This window comes from Salvelinus sp. IW2-2015, linkage group LG35 (genome assembly GCF_002910315.2).
Source record: "Salvelinus sp. IW2-2015 linkage group LG35, ASM291031v2, whole genome shotgun sequence".
NCBI classification, from domain to species: Eukaryota; Metazoa; Chordata; class Actinopteri; order Salmoniformes; family Salmonidae; genus Salvelinus; species Salvelinus sp. IW2-2015.
The window spans coordinates 1,783,326-1,806,839 of record NC_036874.1 but is presented as its reverse complement, the minus strand read 5'-3'; the positions used below and the strand labels follow the sequence as shown (position 1 = coordinate 1,806,839).

The following is a 23,514-nucleotide window of genomic DNA, read 5'->3' as shown; positions in this document are numbered from 1 at the left end:
AGTTTATTAGGTACACCACCCCGTTCACAAAAATATTTTGCACCTATAGACAGTGAGTTACCGTGGCTTGCTATATAAAGCAGGCATGGAGGCATTCAGTTACTACTCAAATGAACGTTAGAATGGGCAAAACAAGTGACCTAAGCGACTTTGAGCATGGTATGATCGTTGGTGCCAGGCGCACCGGTTACAATATCTCAGAAATGGCAGGCCTCCTGGGTTTTTCAGAGATGCGTGTCTAGGGTTTACTGAGAATGGTGTGAAAAACAAAAAACAGTCAGCGGTACTAGATGGGTGTACCTTAAACTGGCCGCTGAGTGTGTATGTCAACTTATGGATCTTTGTTAGTTTTTCTTTCTGTGTACACTCTGTCTTCGTTACACCATTTAAATGTATTCCTCAAACAAGTGGATTTCACCTGTGTTGCACTGCATATTTGTGCCTTTTATTGTTTCAAAACACTCTGCATGTTCTTTCTGCTCTCTCTTAATGTTGTAGTGGGTGTTATTCAACTTGTCAGGTTGGAATAATGAGTCATTTGTATGAGTCATTTCTTATTCTGTCTTCATTTGGGTTAATGTTTATCTTGTTTTGGTGCTAGAGTTATGAAATTAGGGTTATTGGGAGGAGCACACATTTTATCCAAACAGTGTGGCATGGGTTAGTATACAAATTAATGTATTGTATTCAAATGAAAAACTAATAACTCACTTTACCTGTTGGGTTTGTGATATTGTATCAGCAACATGACAATGTTGCCAGAAGATACGCTTGTTTACACTGAGCTGCACTGGGATCAGAAAGCAATCATGGTTATATTAAGAAGCCGTGGAGCAGACGCGAGATATGGGTCGGAAAACGTACCTCTGCAAGGATGGGATAAGCCACTATACTCCAAATGTTACCTTTATCCACATTGTACATATCTTGCGCCGGGTCCACGGTGTCTTAATGTAACCATGCTTGTGTTCAGACCCCAGTGCTGCTCAGTGTAAATCAACGTAATGGTAGGGTCGTTATCTTCTGGCAAAACATAATGTAACATATTTTACGTTTTACTACATCTGTGCATTAGCAGTAGTTTTAAATATGTAAATACCTGGTAATAAAAATCATTGGGAAAAATGTTTTATATTGTCGTCTGTATTCAATAAAACATAATGACATTATCCTGCAATAATTAAAACAGTCTACCAAATTGATGTTTTCAACAAAAAAGCGTTAATATCCGTTACATTGCATGTAGAGAACTAACGGTTGGGTCTAATGGTGCTTTCAAGACGAATGAGAACTTGGGAAAAACGAGGTTAAATCATGACGTCAGTGGTCGGAAAGTCGGAGCTCTAGAAAGAGGCCCGAGTTCCCGTTTTGTAATTTCGAGTTGGATGACCGTTCAAAACCATTTTTCCCAGCTCGTTTTTCTCCGAGTTCCCATTTGTGTTGTTGAACGCAGTTCTCAGTTGTTTTGAACGCGTCATGATTAGCTGATGTTCTCGCGACAGATCTGTGGCAAGGAAGTTGTCATTTGTCGTAATTTCCTAGGACGGAACCACTGCAACAACAGTTCGGAGGAGAAGAGTAAGAGGCGCTCCGAACAGCATTCGAGGCCTCCATGTCATTGTTTATTCCGTGAAAGGAGTTTTATTTTTGCATGCATTAGACGAGCCCCCCCTCTGAGAAAACTCAGGGGAATTTAAGTAATAGAAGCGGTAAACACTAAGAACGAAGATCCAAGTTGCAGTGGCCTAGTAACAGCAAACCAAGCACCACGCTGGGTGTTAGCTATGGAGGATGTCTCCGCTGTAACGATCAAAGACGAGGGAGGAGATGAACAAGAGTCGGAAGATGTCAGTGAACATTTAACCAAGAAGACCGAAAACAGCGCCCACAAGTCTGCCAAAGATGACAGTACCGATGGTAAGTGACCCCATCCTTTCACAATCATCTAAACATAGCTAACGTAACGTTAACTATTGCTACATCATGCTCAAATCCATGTTTGCTAGTTAGCTAATTAACGTTAGCGAACTATTCTAACATGATTATAGCTACGGGTGCAGTTATTGTTAGGTAGCCATTGACCAGATAAGTCAATTTGTCCCATTTTATCTTGTTCACATTTCTTAGCTAGCAAAGTAGCTAACTAGTGGTGACTAAGAAGCTGTGCGTGTAGTCGGTGACGTTACTTGGGGTTGCTAGCTAGCAAGGGTAAATAGTCGATCATCCGAATTACATTAATACTGTAATAGTTACACGTCTACTCTTTGATCTTACGGTTTCTTCAATGTTACGTGAAATCCAATGGGCTGTCATATTGTGATAAATAATACTGGGGCATATTTATTACGCCTATTCTGTTGCAAAACGTTCCTTAAGCGGAATCGAACGAAACGGGACCTACCTCAATTTGTCCATTAGAAACTCGTTTTAGTTGCAAAATGAAACGTTTGGATAATGATTACGCCCCTGGACTAGCGTGATCACCTCCCCAATGTTTTGGAACTTCGCCGTAGGCCAGAGCCATCTAATTGTCCCCTACGATTAAATATTGGGTAGCTGCTGCCCAATAGGGAAGATACTGTATGTTGCAACTCAAGACCGTTTTGCGTTGCTGATTGGGCTGCATGACGAGTCGAAAAGCCGGCGACCAGTGCACCTGTGTTGTATGGACATGCCTGCCGACCTGATACCTGACCGTGATACTCAGGAAGCGTCCTACTGGATATCATGGTCCGGTCGCCTGCGGTAGCTAACGCATACAACGCATGAAGAAACAGTACACCCGCCATCAGTCATTTTAATAAAAAAGACAATCGTCAGTTTTAGAACTGAAACTGTACAATTTGTGTAAAACAGTGAAATGAGACTCATACTAATCCTCTGTCTTCAAAACAGAAGTACTCACGGTATGGTAGCTCAATCAATGCATGGTAGTTGTGGTAAGAAATGGAAGGGAATAAACACCGCTCAATCAAAACCGTCTAACCTATTAGCAGAGTGCTTTCGACACACCCACTCCTTTACACACCCACTCCTTTCCTTTCGGCACACCCACTCGCCCATACTCAGGTCGCCATATTGAGCTACATCTACCCACCTTTCAATTGGAAGGGGGGACTATGGATATGTCTGCGTTTGTACGTAATTTAGTCACACACGATTTTGTCTTAACTTGAGTGTATGATGCATCTTGCCATAGATCTGGCATTTACACAATTAAAATGATTGGCCCAAAGGGGGCACTAGTAATCAACTGAAATTCCAAACTTTGAACAAGCATATGTTCTGTTTGAGCGTGAATTGTCACTAATTGGCCCAAGTGCTGCGTCATTCATGGGGGGTGACATGTTTACTGTTTAAGAGTAATAAGGCTTAAAGGGCTCTGTCATAGACTATTTATCATATAAGCAAAACAGAAGGTCTGACCTTATTTTCCTAGGAGCTGAATAGGTGAATCTTTGATCATTTTATTCAATATATTTGGGTGAGATTCTCCTATTTGAGACCTGATGAAATGTTTGATATAGGTAACTTTATGGGTTTTCAATAGAGTAGACCTGCATTTGGCTCCATTCACCTCAAGGGAAGTCATACGATCCCAATCCTTTCTCTGTCCACAGGTCAGTAGTGAATAGGAGAACTTGACTGATCTGAAAAGCGTGATGAACATTTAGGTTAAATCAAACTTTCCCAATACAGAAGTTAAGTTGAAAACATTTTTAAATTAGGCTGCTTCACACATTCATGTGTCTTTTTATAACAATTACATTTCAAAAGTATATTATCCACAATGAGTTGACTCTCCATCATTAGGGTGATATGCACTTTAGCAAATATGTTTATAATTGTCAAGTAAAATGTCTCTGCAAAATATACGTCCATCCAAACAAAAGTTGTATCCGTTGCAAAAAATGTATCTTGACGATAATATGTATCATTGTAATAAAATATGCTTAAGTCTTGTTTCTTTTTGACAGTAATGGAATTTTGGATGATGGTAACCGTTTATAATCTTTTGAATTTTTTTAAGACAAACATTTTCTCCTCCACTCCTGAGCTGTGCTGCTGCGGGGAGGGGGGGGGGTGTTGCCTAGGCAACCCAAGACTTGATTACTACAACACCTTGCTTTATCAGCAAGGAGCAACAAAGTTTCATTACGTTGTGACTAGTCCATGTTACCGCAGAAATGGACAAAATGCCAGCTGTCCTGTCTTCTGTCAGCTGTTCTTTCCACACCAAAAATAATGGTTATAACGGTTATTTTAATTTTCATGACTGTCTTCATCCATAATTGTTGGTTACACGATTATACGATAATTGCGCAAGCCCTAATTGTACATGGAGGCACATAGTCATTATCTGACATAAATATTCATTTGTGCTGTTTGTGTTATTGTTTGGTTTTCTTTTCTCTTTTCTTTGGCAACAGGAGTCGCCCTGACCTCCCATTTTCCCCTTTCTATTTTTAGGGGATGGGCTTTTCCGCTGTCTGGATTGTGGAGAAGCCTTTGGGGAGGAGGCGGCCTACCAGGAGCATCAACATGAGCACACCCATGATGGCCCAATAGTCTGCCTGGACTCTGACTCCCAGTTGGATGGCTTGCTTGTTTCAGAGAGTGGGGGCCAACGGACACTATGTTGCGCTCTTTGTGGGCGCAAATTTGCAGACTCAAGGGGTTTTTACTCACACCAGGTCAAACACCGTAATGAAGCCCTCAAGCAGTCAACTRCTGTTTTGCAATCAACTCCTGTGGCCCAGRCAACAGCTGGGCCCKAGTCAACTCSRGATCAGAGCTTGGMGGTGGCTAAGCAGTATGTCTATGAATGTGAAGACTGTGGTAAATCCTATACTTCGATGGGCTCTTTCATCAGTCATACACGCTCACACAAGCAAGCTTCCAAATCAGTTTTCCATGAGCTGGCACACCTGAAAAAGAAGTCCTTTGAGTGTCAAACTTGTGGTCGCTGTTACTCCCGTTCATCAGCTCTTGATGCTCARCGCCGTTGTCATGAGGTCAAACTAATCCCAAAGTCCCGCAAAAGGGYTGCAGAGAAGCAACCACCCGCAGAGGAGCCTGCCAGTGCAACAGAGGACAGRAACAAAGCTTCTGAACAGYRAGATYGGGCACAGGAAAATKTGTTTGGGTGTTCATGTGGCAAAACATTTCGRMCCCAGTCTGGCCTGAAAACACACCAACGATTTAGCCARAATGAKAAATGTTCTCCTGAAAAGCTTAAGAGAAAACCCAAAAAATTTGACTGCAGTGAGTGTGAGAAGACCTTCAGTTCTTACGCCGGCATGCTCTGCCATCAACGCTATCATATGAAACGAGGTGGTAGTYGTGYCAAAAGGTTTCCATGTGAGGAGTGTGGCAAAGTCTTCACAACGCTCACATTCTACTACAAGCACCAYCGTTTGGCTCATACTGAAGAGACTCCAGCAAAGTCTTTCCTTCATCAGGTTTGCCAGCTCCAGAAGAAAGCGTTTGAGTGTCAGGAGTGTGGGCTCCGGTTTTCCAGGGCCTCGGCTCTCCAGTCCCATCGGCTTTGCCACAACGATGTTTTTGGACAGACTGAGAAAGAATCCCAGACACAAACATCCCCACTACCTCAACATAAGCTATTACTAGATAACAAGACAGAAACTGAAACATTTGCTTTAGGGGCCATTGTCTACCCACAGGACACCTCTCAGACCCTTGTGACRGAGAGAGACCCCTGTTTCTGTGAAACMGATGGGGATGCAGAYGCTGATGGAACTGATGATGTCAATGTAGAGGTGATCAGTATAAGTGCCTCAGATGGCTCTGTAAGGGATGAAGAAGAGTCACTACAAGAACTCAACCCTGATCTTGAATTACTGTGRGAATCAGACCAGGATGGAAAAGAGGAGATGGATGCTGTGTTGTGTCCAACGGAGTACATCTCTAGTACACTTAAGTCTAAACCAGAGATTGATCTGAAAATTGTACAAATTGACTTTCCGCCATTTGRAGGTGAAGGAGCTCAAACGGAGAAGGTTCAGGGACAAGACCCACCTAAAAGATTTAACTGTCCTGAGTGTTACCGCTGGTTTACCAGTGRTGCYTCTTTGCGCTCTCACAAACTGTGGCACAGAGTAGATGGCAAAAAACTATGGAATCCTGAAAAMGATATTTTCAAGTGCGATGTTTGTGGGTTTGACACGACACATCGCAAAACGTACCACAATCACATGCGAAAACACGATGGCCGAAAACCCCACAAGAGTGTATTTTACCAGCTTGCCGGACTACAGAAGAATAGCTTCAAATGTGAGGTGTGTGGAAAGTGTTTCTCACGCATGTCTGCTCTACACTCTCATCAGCAACAGCATCCAAAAAGCAAAGCTCATCCATGTCCAGATTGTGAGAAGACTTACTCTAATGCCAGTAGTTTGTACAACCACCGCAAAAGCTGCCACGCTCAAACCCCCACCCAAGATGAAGTATCAGACACTAAAAGTGAAGTGTTTAATCCAAAGACTTTATTAGGCCCAAAGGTTTATTATTGCGAGCGATGTGAGAAGGGCTTCTGGTCTTTGGGTGCTTACGCTCACCACAAGCAGAATCAAGCTCAGTGTGCACATTTAAAGGAGAAGAATGAGCCAACAGTGTCTTCACATTCTGTCAATGGCCCTCCACATGTTCGTGGTAAAGTTGCCTGCCCTGTATGCGGAAAGAAATTTCGTCACCAAGGCATTATGAAATCTCATATGAGGAAGCACGAGAATGGGAATTATAGATGTGAACTTTGTAGCAAGTCTTTTCGCATGTTCTCAAGCCTCCTCAGGCACCAGGTTGTACATAATGCTCAAATCCTCCCGCCTCCTATCAAGTCTTTTCAACATCAGGTAGAACAAGTGACGAAGAATGCATACAGCTGCCCTGATTGTGGAAAACTGTTTTCACGAGCCAAGGCACTTAAATTCCACATGAAGAGCCATGGTTATGAGACCGACTACTCTGCCTCATCGCCTAAATCTGCTCTTGCGCTAGAGGGGCTGAAGTGTTCAACATGCCTTTCCCATTTCAGCAACAAATCCTCATTGCACACCCACCGAAAACAGTGTGGCAAGATAAAGACGGTCAGTAAAAGCTACAAGGAGGATGTTGCCCAACATGACACAGTTCCTAAAGCGAAGAAGCTCAAATGTCCCTCCTGCCCTTCTCTTTTCAACAATTTACTGTCATTGCAGTATCATCGAAAAGAATGTGGCAAGCCGAGGGCAATTGGAGGCTTGGATGCCAAAGTGAAAGGAGGTTTAGAGAAGGTGACAACGTGCATTGTCAAAGACCTTGTGAAAACAACTCGGTCAAACAACTCGGGCACTGAGAAAATTACTAAATCTGTTACTGAGAAGGAACGTGGTGAACAAAAGGAGACCAGTGAGTCCCAAACCTTGAAAGCTGCCACAATCGACACAACTGATCTGAAATACAAATGTAAAGAGTGTGAGAGAAGCTTTGCTGTTGTAGGAGCACTGAATTTCCATAAAAGGATTCATGTTCTGGGTCACAAGTCTAAAGTAAAACCAAAGCTGAAATTTAAAGTGGCCGCAAGCCCTGAAGAACCCAAGCAATCCAAAAAGGTAGAGCAAACAACTAAAGGCCAATTCTGTTGTCCAGAATGCGGAAGACGTTTTATCTCCAATGCAGCCCTTGGCACTCACAGACGATGGCACACAGATAAGAAGTTTGCTGGGTCACTGATAAAAGATGACAATACAAATTCTGTTGGGCACAAGTCAGTGGATGAGGGACCTTTTCAGTGCAACAAGTGTGGTAAGGGCTTCTTTTACCTGTGTGTTCTTCGCCGACACCAGTTGTATTATCCGCCATGTCAGACCAAAGCCGAACCAGAGCCTGCAGCTGACACCAGCATGGAAGGCAACCGCAAACCCTCACACGCTGAATTTGCATGTCCAGAATGTAACAAAACTTTCGTCAAGGGCTCACTTTTAGCAGCTCACTATGAAAGTGAGCATAACAAACCCATTGAGTCTGCAGATCTTCAGGGGGACCAGTCCATGACCATGTCCATTGAAGAGGTCCCGGAGCAACCTGCCACGTCACACAGCAAGTCTGAAGTCATTCCATTAAAGAAGCCAAAGCTTAAATCAAATCTTCACCATTGTCCTCATTGTGATATGAGCTTCTTGAAGGTTCGAGGCTTGCGTGCCCACAAATGGCAGGCCCACTCCCAGGGCAAGAAGGTTAAAAGCAAGGGCACTTTGGCTGAGAGCAGGGACTCTGTTGCCATTAACACCTTGGCTACCAAGGAAAATGAACTGGTTAATGAGAGTAAGGACTTAGTTACAGAAAACAAAGGCACTGTTCTCAAAACCGAACACTTTGTTACAAAGAGTAAGAATGCTGTTGGCAGAAGGAAGAAAGGTCGACCAGGTTTCAAATCCATCCCTTGCGTTGACTGTGGGAAGAGATACAGTTCTTCTGGAGCACTCTATAATCACAAGAAGATCTGTGGAGTGCTCAAGCAGGAAGTTAATCCAGGAATGGCAGAAGTAGTGGAAGAGGAACCCTCTCCACCAACCCGCCTCTATGAGCAGACAATCAAATGCCTCTTCAAGTGTGACAAGTGTGGAAAAGCTTTCCCAACTGAAGAGCAACTAGGAACCCACAAGGACTTGGAAAAGAGCCGACCTCACTCTTGCGCCCTGTGCTGCCGTGGATATTGGACTGAGACTCAGTTGCAACAGCACCTGGCCTGGCACGACGATGTCCGCCGGCGACTACCAACAGAGCTTCGTTACAGACTCAGTGCTTCTGTAAGCACAGGGCCCGCTAAACTCAATGTCCCTCTGCCTGATTTGAAGGCGAAGTCATCCCTCAAGCCACTACCTACACCCCCCTCCCGGCCACAGAATAGCCACAAGTGCCAGCACTGTGGAAAAGCGTTTTTATCTCCAGGTGCTCTGCATAAACACGAGGCTCAACACGACAGCGATGGCTCCTACCGTTGCTCCCTTTGTCCCCGGACCTTCAGTGAGATTCGGGACCTCATTGACCATCACCAGGAATGTATGGGTGATGACAAAGGGCAGAGAGATCCCTACACTGCTGTCTCCTCAAGAGACACTGATGGCCTTACTTGCATAGAATGTGGAATGCGTTTCAGTCGAGAGTTGGAGTTGCACCAGCACTACATTGAACATGCTCGTGGAGCATATTAGATTAACAATGAAACTAATACAAGTCAGGAAATAATAGAAGTGGAATTGTACTTTTTCATGCACTTATGCACCTCTTTCTACTAAAGTTCAATTTCCAAGGTGGACATTTTTTTTTCTCCAGGGTATTTTCAAGGACTAAGTGTCTAAGAGACTTGCTAAATTTGACCATTCTAATTTGACTATTCTAATTATATCTATAGAATGCTGTTAACATTATTTCAAATATATCCACTAAGTGCTTCTTTAGCTCTTGACATCATTATTTTATCTTTCTCAGGCTTTATTTCACACTGGATCTGTACATAAATGTAAAAATGTCTAAAGAAAAACTCCTTTTATCAGTTCCACTGATTTGAAACGTGTCCTCTTGGTGTAGTTATAGAGAAAGAMAAKGTTKYSTAACTGCGGTTTKATTTAGAAAATGGTGCTGTRTCTCRATGCCGAGAAATGATTACATCCTGTAAAGTACAGCGATTTGTCTGTCAAGGTAGGCACTAATTTAAGTTTGTTTTGCTTGACTTAGTATGCAAGGGGAGAACGTGAGTCACCCACTTTCAGTAACATGCACTTGACTTTCTTTTGAGAAATTAACCAAGTTCTGGCTTTAACCTGTCTATATAAGATGGATGTTTATAGTATTATTAGTACCTATTTTTGTCTGTTTTCTTTTGCAAAATATTACCACACTAACATTGTATCATTTATAATTAGAAAATTGAATGTTTTCCTGGATTTCACTACCAAAGTTCCCAAATACTAACAGTTGATTGTTACTTTTCTTTTACTTTCCTGTGTTGTTGTGTAAACATTTATCTATCGTAATGAGTTTGATTTAACAAACAGATTTAGCATTTGTTCATGGAGTTATGTTCCTTGTTGATTTAAATGAAACCTTAAAGTTTTTAGGCTATTGCTAATCTTTTGAAGTCATTACCTTTGATCACTAATTTCAATGTAACCTTTTCCTTGTACCTTTAAACTACTACTGGTGTCTTATTAATGCAGACATGAAGAGTTTTAGTAAATGGTTAAAACTAGTTAAGTTTCCTGTGTGGTTCATTGTGTTGACTGAGTTACTGGTGTTAATGGACCTTGAAGCTTAACTCAAAAGATTCTAGTGGGTTTTCAGTCATGACGCATCATGTCATGTTTACCGTTGATTGCAAATGGTTGAGAAACATATTATAGATGTTAAAACTTAAAGCTGCAATATGTATAGTGCATTCTGAAAATATTCAGACCCCTTTTTCCACATTTTGTTACGTTACAGCCTTGTCCTAAAATTGACTAAATCGTTTTGTCCCTCATTAATCTACACACAATACCCCATAATAATAATGCTAATTAATAAAATAAAAAATAAAAAACAGGAATATCACATTTACATAAGTTTTCAGACCCTTTACTCAGTACTTTGTTGAAGCACCTTTTGGCAGCGATTACAGCCTCAAGGCTTCTTGGGTATGACGCTACAAGCTTGGCACATCTCTATTTGGGGAGTTTCTCCCATTCTTCTCTGCAGATCCTCTCAAGCTCTCAGGTTGGATGGGGAGCGTCGCTACATTTAGGTCTCTCCAGAGATGTTCAAGTCCGGGCTCTGGCTGGGCCTCTCAAGAACATTCAGAGACTTGTCCCGAAGCCACTCCTGCATTGTCTTGGCTGTGTGCTTAGGGTCATTGTCCTGTTGGAAGGTGAACCTACGCTCCAGTCTGAGGTCTGGAGCAGGTTTTCAGCAATGATCTCTGTATTTTTCTTTGTTCATCTTTCCCTTGATCCTGACTATTCTCTCAGTCCCTGCTGCTGAAAAACATCCCCACAGCATGATGCTGCCACCCATGTTTCACCGTAGGGATGGTGCTAGGTTTCCTCCATGTGTCGCTTGGCATTCAGGCCAAAGAGTTCAATCTTGGTTTCATCAGACCAGAGAATCTTGTTTCTCATGGACAGAGTCCTTTAGGTGCCTTTTGGCAAACTCCAAGCAGGCTGTCATGTGTGTTTTTGCTAAGGCGTGGCTTCCATCTGGCCTCTACCATAAAGGCCTGATTGGTGGAGGGCTGCAGAGATGGTTGTCCTGGAAGATTCTCCCGTCTCCACAGAGGAACTCTAGAGTAACAATCGGGTTCTTGGTGACCTCCCTGACCAAGGCCCTTTTTTATTTTTTTTGTACCCTTCCCCAGATCAGTGCCTCAACACAATCTTGTCTCGGAGCTCTACGAAAAATTCCTTCGACCTCTACCTGTTTTTTGCTCTGACATGCATTGTCAACTGTGAGACCTTACATAGACAGGTGTGTGTGTGTGTGTGTGCCTTTCCAAATTATATCCAATCAATTGAATTTACCATAGGTGGACTCAAGGATTATCAATGGAGACAGGGTGCACCTGAGCTCAATTTCAAGTCTCATAGCAAAGTGTCTGAATACTTATGTAAATAAGGTATTTCTGTTTTATTTATTTTTATTTTTGCACGTCTAAGAAGTGGTAGATACGTTAATGTGCGCTATTTCTATGCTTCCCGTTCTTAAGTTTAGTTTTTGTCTTTTACTTTCAGTTTTGTACACCAGCTGAAAATACAGTATTTTTGGTTATGGCAAAGATATTTCACAGCAGTTTAGATGTTACAATGATCCTCTACACTAAACTTGCTTGTTTTGTCACAAACTGAAATTAGTTGAACTAGTTTAGAAACCAGGAAATGGCTGGGGGATTTCTGCGTAGTGCATCTTTTAAATTGTTTCACACTTTCAAATGATAACCTACGCAGTAGTAGGTACACTTCTTTCATACAGTTACAAAAGTATTGGGACAGGAATTTTTTTGGGGGGATAATCCTGAAGGAATCATGAGTAATGAGCGAGAAAGCTAGACTCGCATATCACCCGGCTGTGATTGGGAGTCCCATAGGGCGGCGCACAATTGTCCCAGCATCGTCTGGTTTTGGCCGGGGTAGGCCGTCATTGTAAATAAGAATTTGTTTTTAACTGACTTTCCAAGTTAAATAAAAAATGTAATACCCCCAAGACATGCTAACCTCTCACCATTACAGTAACAGGGGAGGTTAGAATGTTTTGGGGGGCATGATATTTGTGCGTCTAACTTTATCACTCATCTATATTCACAATTCATTCAGGATTATCTGTAATCATGGAAGAATCCACGTTAATGTAGAAGTGTTTCGAAACATTCTTATTTACAGTAAAAGTGAATCCAAAATGACACAATGCATTATTTATCATTTAATTTCTATTGGGCACAAAATGATCTGAAACAACCAAAACAAACAGCAAATAGATCCAACAAATGTGTAGAGTCACAAACTTGATGTAGTCATTGCGTGAAAGGGAATATGGGACCAAGTACTTACATTTTGTTATACACCTACAGTGCCAGTCAAAAGTTTGGACACCTACTCATTCAAGGGTTTTTCTTTATTTAGACTATTTTCTATATTGTAGAATAATAGGGAAGATATCAAAACTATGAAATAACACATGGAATCATTAACTAAGCAAAAAAGTGTTAAACAAATCCAAATATACTTTATATATAAGATAATTCAAAGTAGCCAACCTTTGCCTTGATGACAGCTTTGCACATTCTTGGCGTTCTCTAAACCAGCTTCACCTGGAATGCTTTTCCAACAGTCTTGAAGGAGTTCCCACTTATGCAGCACTTGTTGGCTGCTTTTCCTTCACTCTGCGATCCAACTAATCCCTAAACATCTCAATTGGGTTGAGGTTGGGTGATTGTGGAGGCCAGGTCGTCTGATGCTGCACTCCATCACTCTCCTCCTTGGTCAAATAGCCCTTTCACAACCTGGAGATGTGTTGGGTCATTGACCTGTTGAAAAACATTATATTCTCACTATCGCTGCAGAATGCTGTGGTAGCCATGTTGGTTAAGTGTGCCTTGGATTCTAAATAAATCACTGACAGTGTCACCAGCAAAGCACCATCACACCTCCTCCTCCATGCTTCACGGTGGGAACCACACATGCGGAGATCATCCGTTCACCTACTCTGCGTCTCACAAAGACACGGCGGTTGGAACCAAAAATCTCAAATTGGGACTAATCAGACCAAAGGACAGATTTCCACCGGTCTAATGTCCATTGCTTGTGTTTCTTGGCCCAAGCAAGTCTCTAATTCTTATTGCTGTCCTTTAGTAGTTTCCTTGCAGCAATTTGACCATGAACGCCTGAGTCACGCAGTCTCCTCTGAACAATTGATGTTGAGATGTGCATTTATTTGGGCTGCAATTTCTGAGACTGGTAACTGCTGCAGAGGATAAGTTCATTAAAGGTAACTCTGGGTCTCCCTTTCCTGTGGCGGTCCTCATGAGAGCCAGTTTCATCATAGCGCTTGATGGTTTTTGCGACTGCACTTGAAGAAACTTTTACATTTCTTGAAATGTTCGGCTTTGACTGACCTTCATGTCTTAAAGTAATTATGGACTTTCCTTTCTCTTTGCTTATTTGAGCTGTTCTTGCCATAATATGGACTTGGTCTTTTACCAAATAGGGCTATCTTCTGTATACCATCCCCACCCTGTCACAACACAACTGATTGGCTCAAACGCATTAAAGAATGAAAGAAATTCCACAAATTAACTTTTAAGAAGGCACACCTGTTAATTGAAATGCATTCCAGGTTAACTACCTCATGAAGCTGGTTGAGGGAATGCCAAGAGTGTACAAAGCTGTCAAGGCAAAGGGTGGCTACTTTGAAGAATATAAAACATTTTGATTTGTTTAACACTTTTTTGGGTTCTACATGATTCCATATGTTATTTCATAGTTTTGTTGTCTTTGCTATTATTCTACAAAATAGTAAAAATAAAGAAAAACCCTTGAATGAGTAGGTGTGTCCAAACTTTTGACTGGTACTGTATGTGTCTCCATACTTTTGGTCCCCCCATTTTAGGGTACCATGTACAAAAAGTGCTGTTATTTCTAAACGGTTCACCAGATATGGATGAAAATACCCTCAAATTAAAGCAGTCTGCACTTTAACCTCAGGCATTGCACACTACATGAAATTTTATTGGTCACATACACATATATTTAGCAGATGTTATTGCCGGTGTAGTGAAATGCTTGTGGACACCTGCTCGTAGAACATCTCATTCCAAAATCATGGGTATTCATAACAGCCTCCACTCTAATGGGAAGGATTTTCACTAGATGTTGGGACATGCTTCCATTCAGCCACAAGCATTCGTGAGGTCAGACACTGATTTTGGGCGATTAAGCCTGGCTTGCAGTCCACGTTCCAATTCATCCCAAAGGTGTTCGATGGGGTTGAGGTCAAGGCTCTGTGCAGGCCAGTCAAGTTCTTCCACACCGATCTCAACAAACTATGTGTAGACCTCGCTTTGTGCACAGGGGAATTGTCATGCTGAAACAGGAAAGGGCCTTCCCCCAAACTGTTGCCACAAAGTTGGAAGCACAGAATTATCTAGAATGTCATTGTGTGCTGTAGCGTTGATTTCCCTTCACTGGAACCAAGGGGCCTAGCCCGAACCATGAAAAACAGCCCCAGACCATTATTCCTCCTCCACCAAACTTTACAGTTTGCACTATGCATTGGGGCACGTAGCAATCGCCTGGCATCCACCAAACCCAGATTCGTCTGTCGGACTGCCAGATGGTGAAGCGTGATTCGTCACTCCAGAGAACACGTTTCCACTGCTCCAGAGTCCAATGGAGGCAAGCTTTACACCACTCCAGCCGACGCTTGGCATTGCGTATGGTGATCTTAGGCTTGTGTGCAGCTGCTCGGCCATGGAAACCCATTTCATGAAGCTCCCGGCGAACAGTTATTGTGCTGACGTTGCTTTTAGAACCATTTGGAACTTGGTAGTGAGTTTCGCAACCAACGACAGACGATTTTTACCCGCTTCAGCACTCTGCGGTTCCCTTCTGTGATTTTGTGTGGCCTACCACTTCGCAGCTGAGCCGTTGTGGTTCCTAGATGTTTGCACTTCACAATAACAGCACTTAGTTGACCAGGGCAGAAATTTGACAAACTGACTTGTTGGAAAGATGGCATCCTATGACGGTGCCACGTTGAAAGTCACTGAGCTCTTCTGTAAGGCCATTCTACTGCCGATGTTTGATTGTCTACTCTATGGAGATTGCATGGCTGTGTGCTCAATTGTATACACCTGTCAGCAACGGGTGTGGCTGAAATAGCCAAATCCACTCATTTGAAAAGGTGTCTCCAAACTTTTTTTAATGTAGTGTATCATTTCAAGTCCAAAGTGCTGGAGTGGAGAGCCAAAACAACGCGTCACACTCCCAATATTTTGTAGCTCACTCTATATGTTGGGGGTGTAAGTGGTGTGTGTTTGTATTATGTGATCAGTCTTGCAGTGTATTCTAATTAAGTATATATCCAATCATGTTAGTTATTAATCAGCCTAAATATAGAATATTTTGAGGTGACAAGGAGTGTGATTGAGCGTATTGATCCTAGCAGTGGAGAGAACAACTACATACCTGTACGTTTTTGAATTTTCTGGTGCACTTAAAGTTGCAATATGCAACTTTTTGGGAGACCCGACCGAAATCACATAGAAATGTGAGTTAAAGAGCTGTCATTCTCATTGAAAGCAAGTCTAAGAGGCGGTAGATATGTTCTGTGTGCTATTTCTATGCTTCCTGTTCTTAAGCTTTGTTTTTGCGTCTTTTACTTTCGGCTTTGTATACCAGCTTCAAACAGCTGAAAATACAATATTTCTGGTTCTTGAAAAGGTATTTCACAGTGGTTTAGATGTTACAATGATTCTATACACTATACATAGCTTATTTTGCCACACACTGAAATTAGACAAACTATTAGAATTTTAGCAACCAGGAAATGGCAGAGTGATTTCTGCATGTTGCACCTTTTTAAAACACTATATGGTTGTGCTGTGCCTATGCTAAAATGTGTCAATAGGTGTAAACATCTTGGTTGTGAAAAATATGCCCCTTCATCCTAAATTCCACGGTGATGCTGCTGATAGTTTGGCAATTCAATCTGAGATAAACTATCTTCACAGAAGGATTTAAACAAGTTCAAATAAATTGTTGAAAGTTTAGCAAAATTACAGGAATATCATGGGACTATATTGTCCTAATTTATGCTCCCTTTCTCTCCTCCACAGTGAAACTAGCCAGTATGAGGTGTCAGGACTGTGGACAGCAGTTCACTCGCTGGGAGGCCTTCAAGACTCACCTGCGCAAGCATGTCCTGGAGGAGGCGATAGCAGAGGAGGAGGAACGAAGGCAGGGCATTAAGAGATCTCTGGAGATGAACGGGAGCAATGGCAATGTGGAGTCGGCAGCACCTGAGAAAAAGCAGAAAAATTATGACGACGGTGATTACGAAGAGAACAGTGATGTAGACGTGGAAGGTGATGAAGAAGACGATGAAGAGTTCTTCGACAGTTCCTGGCAGGTCAGACCATCAGAGATCGTCACAGTTCGTCCGCGCGTCGCCATGCTGTCTGAGGAGGAGAAGCCAGTCTTCAGCYGCTCCCACAYGGTCTACGCATGCTCCATCTGTGGGAAGGTCTACTCCTACCTCGAGTCGTTTAGAAATCACCAGAAGARGCATGAAAAAGAAGAAAAAAAACAACCCACAGAGAACAAGTGCCCGGACTGTGGGAAGGTCTTTGCTCGCCCATCCCTTCTGGTGACTCACTTGAAAGTGCACAGGCCTCCTGTGTCGATGGAACCCTCCACTCTGAAGTGCGATCAGTGTGTAAAAAACTTCAATTCCCTGCAGACGTATTTGATCCACATGGACCTGCACAAGCAGAAGCCCTTCTGGTGCCTGGCCTGTGCTAAGGGCTTTAGGGATGAGCTRTCTCTGGACAAACACCTGCAGGGCCACAACCTGAGGCGCCACAAGTGTGACCTCTGTGAAAAGTCTTTCCGCGTGCCCGCTGAGCTCCGCTACCACTACAATACTCACACCGGCGCCAAGCCCTACAAATGCACGCTCTGCAAGAAGAACTTCTCCCAGCTGGGCAACCTCATCACGCATCGGAAGAAGCACGTAGGGGTCTACSTRGGGGCCAGCAAGACSCCACTGGGACCCAGGAACCACCTGTTTGCTGGGAGGAGAAGGGTGACAGAGATGAAGAGGCTGGTGTTCACAGGGATGGGTAGCACAGAGGAGGCGGAGGTGATAGATATGCTTCAGGAACATCAAGAGGAGGAGGAGGAAGAAGAAGAGGATATTGAGGTGGGTGAGGAGGAATCTGGATCAGTAGAGTCGGGGTCTGAGTCTAGTTCTGAAGATTCTGGCGCTGAGGAGTCGTCGTCGGGATCGTCTAAATTAGATTCATCAGACTCTTCTGGATCTGATTCCTCTGACGACTCTGATTCCTCTGGATCGGGAGTGGAGGAGGAGGAGCAAGAGGGGAAAGAAGAGACAGCATTGGAAGCACATGTGGCGGTGCAACAGAAAAGACCTAAAGAATGGGAGTGTTTTGAATGTGGTGAAGGGTTTGATCAAGAGTCAGCGTTGCACCTGCACTATATGAAACACGCCAGTGGGGAGCTGCCAGTACAATGACGGCCCAGTACATGGTGAGATTAGCTGTGAAAAGATTGGTGAGTTGGGCACTGTTCAATGTATTTCTACTACTTCAGAGTAGAGTCACTGCTGATCCCTTGAATTGAAGAACACTGAAGACAATTCCTAATGATTCCTCTCCCAATTGTTGATCACCAGTATGACTTATTTTTGTCCTTTTTTCTGCCCTGTTTTTTTTCTGGCCCCGAGTTTAAATGTTTTGAAGTGTGGGTTGAATGGGTGAATTTAGTTGTATGAGTTGAAGGCCATGAGGAAGTTTTTTGCTACTTTGTCTTTACATTTAGATTGTTTCAAACTAATCTAAATGTTTTTGTGCCTTTTTGGTAAGAAAGGTGTATTGCCAATTTTTTTGTAGACTCAGATTTCTAGAATTTAAATTCTTCAACTGTGCTTATCTATACATAATATTGATAGAAGACAAGGCAGATTGACGTTTGTTTTTCACACCCATTTTCAATCCGAGAGATCTTTTATTTTTGTGTTTACACCGACCATATAGCTAATTGTAATTTGATAAAACTGTGATTAGATTTAGTGTTGCCGGGTTCCCTGAAATATAATCTAAAAACAGCTTGCTTTCTTCAATTTGATTCAATCATGTCTATTTCTATCATGTTTTTCATTATGGAATCTAGCATTCTTTTGAAGTAAACTTGGGTGTTTTATTTGTCAGTAATGGGAAGACATTGTCTGAATTATTTCATATATATAGTACCAGTCAAAAGTTTTGACATCTACTCATTCCAAGGTTTCTTTATTTTTACTATTTTCTACATTGTAGAATAATAGTGAAGACATCAAAACTATGAAATAACACATATGGAATCATGTAGTAATCAAAAAAGTGTTAAACCAATCAAAATATATTTTATATTTGAGATTGTTCAAAATAGCCAACCTTTGCCTTGATGACAGCTTTGCGCACTCTTGTTTTTCTCTCAACCAGCTTCACCTGGAATGCTTTTCCATCAGTCTTGGAGTTCCCACATATGCTGAGCACTTGTTGGCTGCTTTTCCTTCACTCTGCTGTCTAACTCATCCCAAAACATCTCAATTGTGTTGAGGTCAGGTGATTGTGGAGGCCAGGTCATCTGATGAAGCACTCCATCACTCTCCTTCTTGGTCAGCCTGGAGATGTTGTGTCATTGTCCTGTTGAAAAACATGATAGTCCCACTAAACACAAACCAGATTGGATGGTGTATCGCTGCAGAATGCTGTGGTAGCCATGTTGGTTAAGTGTGCCTTGGATTCTAAATAAATCACTGACAGTGTCACCAGCAAAGCACCATCACACCTCCTCCTCCATGCTTCACGGTGGGAACCACACATGCGGAGATAATCCGTTCACCTACTCTGCATCTCACAAAGACATGGCGGTTGGAACCAAAAATCTCAAATTGGGACTAATCAGACCAAAGGACAGATTTCCACCAGTCTAATGTCCATTGCTCATATTTCTTGGCCCAAGCATGTCTCTTCTTCTTATTGCTGTCCTTTAGTAGTGGTTTCTTTGCAGCAATTTGACCATGAAGGCCTGATTCACACAGTCTCTGAAAAGTTGATTTGAGATGTGTCTGTTACTTGAACTCTGTTAAGCATTTATTTGAGCTGCAGTTTCTGAGGCTGGTAACTCCAATGAACTTATCCTCTGCAGCAGAGGCAACTCTGGGTCTTCCTTTCCTGTGGCGGTCCTCATGAGAGCCAATTTCATCATAGAGCTTGATGGTTTTTGCGACTGCACTTTTTCCGTATTGACTGACCTTCATGTCTAAAAGTAATGATGGACTGTACTTTGTCATTGCTTATTTGAGCTGTTCTTGCCATAATTTGGACTTTGTCTTTTACCAAATAGGGCTATCTTCTGTGTGCCACCCCTACCTTGTCACAACACAACTGATTTGGCTCAAATGCATTAAGAAGGAAAGAAATTCCACAAATGAACTTTTAACAAGGCACACCTGTTAATTGAAATGCATTCCAGGTGACTACCTCATGAAGCTGGTTGAGAGAATGCAATGAGTGTGCAAAGCTGTCATCAATGCAAAGGGTGGCTACTTTGAAGAATCTCATGAAATACATTTTGATTTGTTTAACACCTTTTTTTTCGGTTACTACATGATTCCATATGTTATTTCATAGTTTTAATGTCTTCGCTATTATTCTACATTGTATAAAAAAAAAAAAATCTTTTTTTTTTTAATGAGTAGGTGTAAACGTTTGACTGGTACTGTATATCCAGCCTACTGTAGTAGTTGCTATGATTCCATTAACATGTAATCTAGTATGTACCAGGAATTTTTCTTCGATACAACCACATCACTCGCTCTTCTGTCAGTCTGATAACCTATTCAGCTGTATGTTTTTTTTTAATGCTTTGCATAGGATTTTTTTTTCTTTTCTGGATTAAATTTCTGTTTTTGTAATAGAATTGTAACTTGTGGTAATAAATTAAATGCATTTTGAGTCCTCTCTTTGTATGTGCACTTTACATAGATGAGATTTTACATCACAATTATCTTCTCACTATAGTCTAGATTCAGATTGTAATGACTGTATGCCATAAGTATTTCAGCCATTTTAGGCTCCAACCCTGCATTTGTGTGCGCATAAGGCACGTTTTCTGCTCTGTGTGGCGCAAAGGGCGACATCTACTGGCTTATGTGCATTCCTCCAGTCACTGGATGACTCCAGTCTATTCTTGGTTTTGAGGAACCTGTCTGATAAATAATGTTTGATTGCTGGTTGATGTATGCCTGAACAGATGCTAAGTTTTCATCTTATTTATTTTACAATATGAATATTGCTATAGCAATCAAACATACATTTATCACCAAGTATGTTGTCATGCTTTATAAACTCACTAAATCATAGCTGACTAAACTCAACTCCATGGTGAAGGAAGTGTTTGATGAACTCCAATGGAGTTGAGCAGAGACCAGGCTTTGTGGAATTCAGCTCCAACTACATCAGTGGTCACCAACCTTTTCTGAGTCAATATCGCTTTCTGAGTCCAAAAGCAAGCAGAGATCTACCGCTCAGATTTTGTTTTTTAAAGATGACTTAAAAACATAAGCTTATGCAACATTAACCTATTGAATACAGTTCTGTAGCAATGACATTTGTGCAGTAGGCTGTATATTTCAAAATTGTAAGTATATGATCACACTGGTAATAGATAATGTGTTGTATTACTTGGAGGCACAGCTGAGTGAAAATAATAAATCGTTTTTTATTTTACTGGACTGATAGCCTGCATCTGATGGTCAATCTGAGGGGCGGGAGAGAGCAGTGGTGAGTGCCTCACCGTATTCACCGTCCCTCCGCTCTCCCTCAATCTGCTGAGAAAACAGGACAGTCTTCCTGCAGATGGCGAAACTCAAATCGCACTGCATTATTTCTGCCTCATGCACCAATTCATGTTACTACTATGACCAGAGAAAGTGAAATATTCCTCGATATTAAAAGCCACAAATAATAACAATGCAAGCTTATCAAAACACTTTGCTATACTCATTCATTGCTGCTGCAGTGCTGGTTGTAGCATGAGTGGAAGTAGGGAGAATGCACATTTTATGGCACAACTTAAACATTAACTTATAAAACAGCAGCTCTTTGCTGTATTCATTGAGTCTCTCTAGTCATGGTTTCACCACAGGTTAATGAGAAGGGTGTGCTTGAAAGGATGCACATAACTCTGCAGTGTTAGGTTGTATTGGAGAGAGTCTGTCTTAAATCATTTTCCACACACCATTCTGTGCTTGTATTTCGTTTTCATGCTAGTGAGGGCCGAGAATCCACTCTCACATAGGTATGTGGTTGCAAAGGGCATCAGTGTCTTAACAGCGCGATTTGCCAAGCCAGGATACTCAGAGCACAGCCCAATCCAGAAATATGGCAGTGGCTTCTGATTACATTCAATTTTCACAGAAGCGAGTGTTGTAATTTCGATGAGGCTCTCTTGTTCAGATACTGGTAAGTGGACTGGAGGCAGGGCATGAAAGGGATATCGAATCCAGTTGTTTGTGTCATCCGTTTCGGGAAAGTATCTGCGTAGTTGCGCACCCAACTCAGGTGATTCGCTATATCACATTTGACATTGTCTGTAAGCTTGAGTTGATTTGCACACAAAAAATCATACAATGATGGAAAGACCTGTGTGTTGTCCTTGTTAATGCAGACAGAGAAGAGCTCCAACTTCTTAATTATAGCCTCAATTTTGTCCCCCACATTGAATATAGTTGCAGAGATTCCCTGTAATCCTAGATTCAGATCATTCAGGTGAGAAAAAATATCACCCAGATAGGCCAGTTGTGTGAGAAACTCATCATCATGCAAGCGGTCAGACATGCAAAACTCTCGTCTCAATGCAAAAACAACGTGTCAATACTTTGCCCCATGATAACCAGAGCACTTCTGTATGTTGTAAAAGCTTTACATGGTCGCTGCCCTTATTGCATAGTGCAGAAAAGACACAAGAGTTCAGGGGCCTTGCTTTAACAAAGTTAACCATTTTCACTGTAGTGTCCAAAACGTCTTTCAAGCTGTCAGGCATTCCCTTGGCAGCAAGAGCCTCTCGGTGTACGCTGCAGGGTACCCAAGTGGTGTCGGGAGCAACTGCTTGCACGTGCGTTACCACTCCACTATGTCTCCCAGTCATGGCTTTTGTGCCATCAGTACAGATACCAACATAACCAGCAGCTACGTTTGGCTACATATGGACCATTAGTGGAATTCCCACGAGAGAGTAACTTTAATGTGATTGGATGTTAATTATTTGACTAGGCTACCTGTATTTGATATTGTGTTGTTATTTCGCTCAACACTAGATGGTTTAATTTTATTTTTGCCAGTGAAACGAGGCTGCTCAGGCGAGAGAAAAAAAACACCCAAATGTATAGCCCCGATGGAAAATATAAATGGACTGTTTGAAAATGGGAATCACATTTTTATTTTGAGTACCCCCGACGGCATTGCGCGGACCCCCCAGTTTGGGAATACCTGCTCTCGAGAAATAAAATAATTCACAAGAGAGATGAAGTCAAGCACTATATGGGTTGCTGGGCTTAAGGGAATTATAGTTTTCATTAAGCAAATATTCAACCTAATTTCAGGGCAGAAACTTGGTAATTAACTACAATGACCATATCCATTGCACCTGTTCTTTTCCGGGTCAGACACAGATGGATATACCTTTTCTAAATTAAGTTACATACACTCAGACCGCAGGAAAGAGGACTTTAGACGACACAATTATGAGAGAGAGGGATAGTAAATCTGCTGTTTAGAGCCGTGCAGCATTTACGGTGACATGGCCTCTGCAGAAGTCAGGGCATTCATATTTCTTGCGCTTCGTGAAGCTCTTGGGAAGGAAGTTGTCATGGTTTGTGTTTGTGTTTATACAGGACCTCCCGCCCTCAGCTTACGAAAACCAATCATGTCAATGCAGAGCTACACGGAGCCACCCACATTCTTACAACATTTGAGAGGCTCACAGCGATGAGGTACCCATGCAAGTGCAAGGCCTTGTTTTTATTTGCTGAACAATTTCGAACATATTTTTGCGTTTTTCAAGAGTCTCACTCAATTTCTGCTGATGCCAACTTTTTGGGGTCACAGTGGGGCAACGAGGTTTGGCTTTCCCATGGATCTGAACGCTCCGCTGGGGTCACTACAATGAAAAATACCTTTGGTGGTAATATTCTACACTCGGAATG

General features: G+C 42.1%; 1 protein-coding gene across 3 annotated transcripts; it reads left to right on the top strand.

The window, feature by feature from the left end:
* Positions 1-1,336: 1,336 nt before the first annotated feature.
* Positions 1,337-20,263, top strand: LOC111958934 (oocyte zinc finger protein XlCOF28). 3 transcript variants are annotated; one of them, XM_023980313.3, is made up of 3 exons: positions 1,337-1,917; positions 16,361-17,816; positions 18,746-20,263. In XM_023980313.3, exons 1-2 carry the CDS (start codon positions 1,785-1,787, stop codon positions 17,776-17,778), a joined length of 1,551 nt encoding a protein of 516 aa, XP_023836081.1. In that variant the 5' UTR covers positions 1,337-1,784; the 3' UTR covers positions 17,779-17,816; positions 18,746-20,263. The 3 variants fall into 3 exon arrangements, with proteins under 3 accessions (XP_023836081.1, XP_023836080.1, XP_023836079.1); XM_023980312.3 differs by having other exon boundaries at positions 16,361-20,263; XM_023980311.3 differs by lacking the exons at positions 16,361-17,816; positions 18,746-20,263 and adding an exon at positions 4,471-10,249.
* Positions 20,264-23,514: the final 3,251 nt, after the last annotated feature.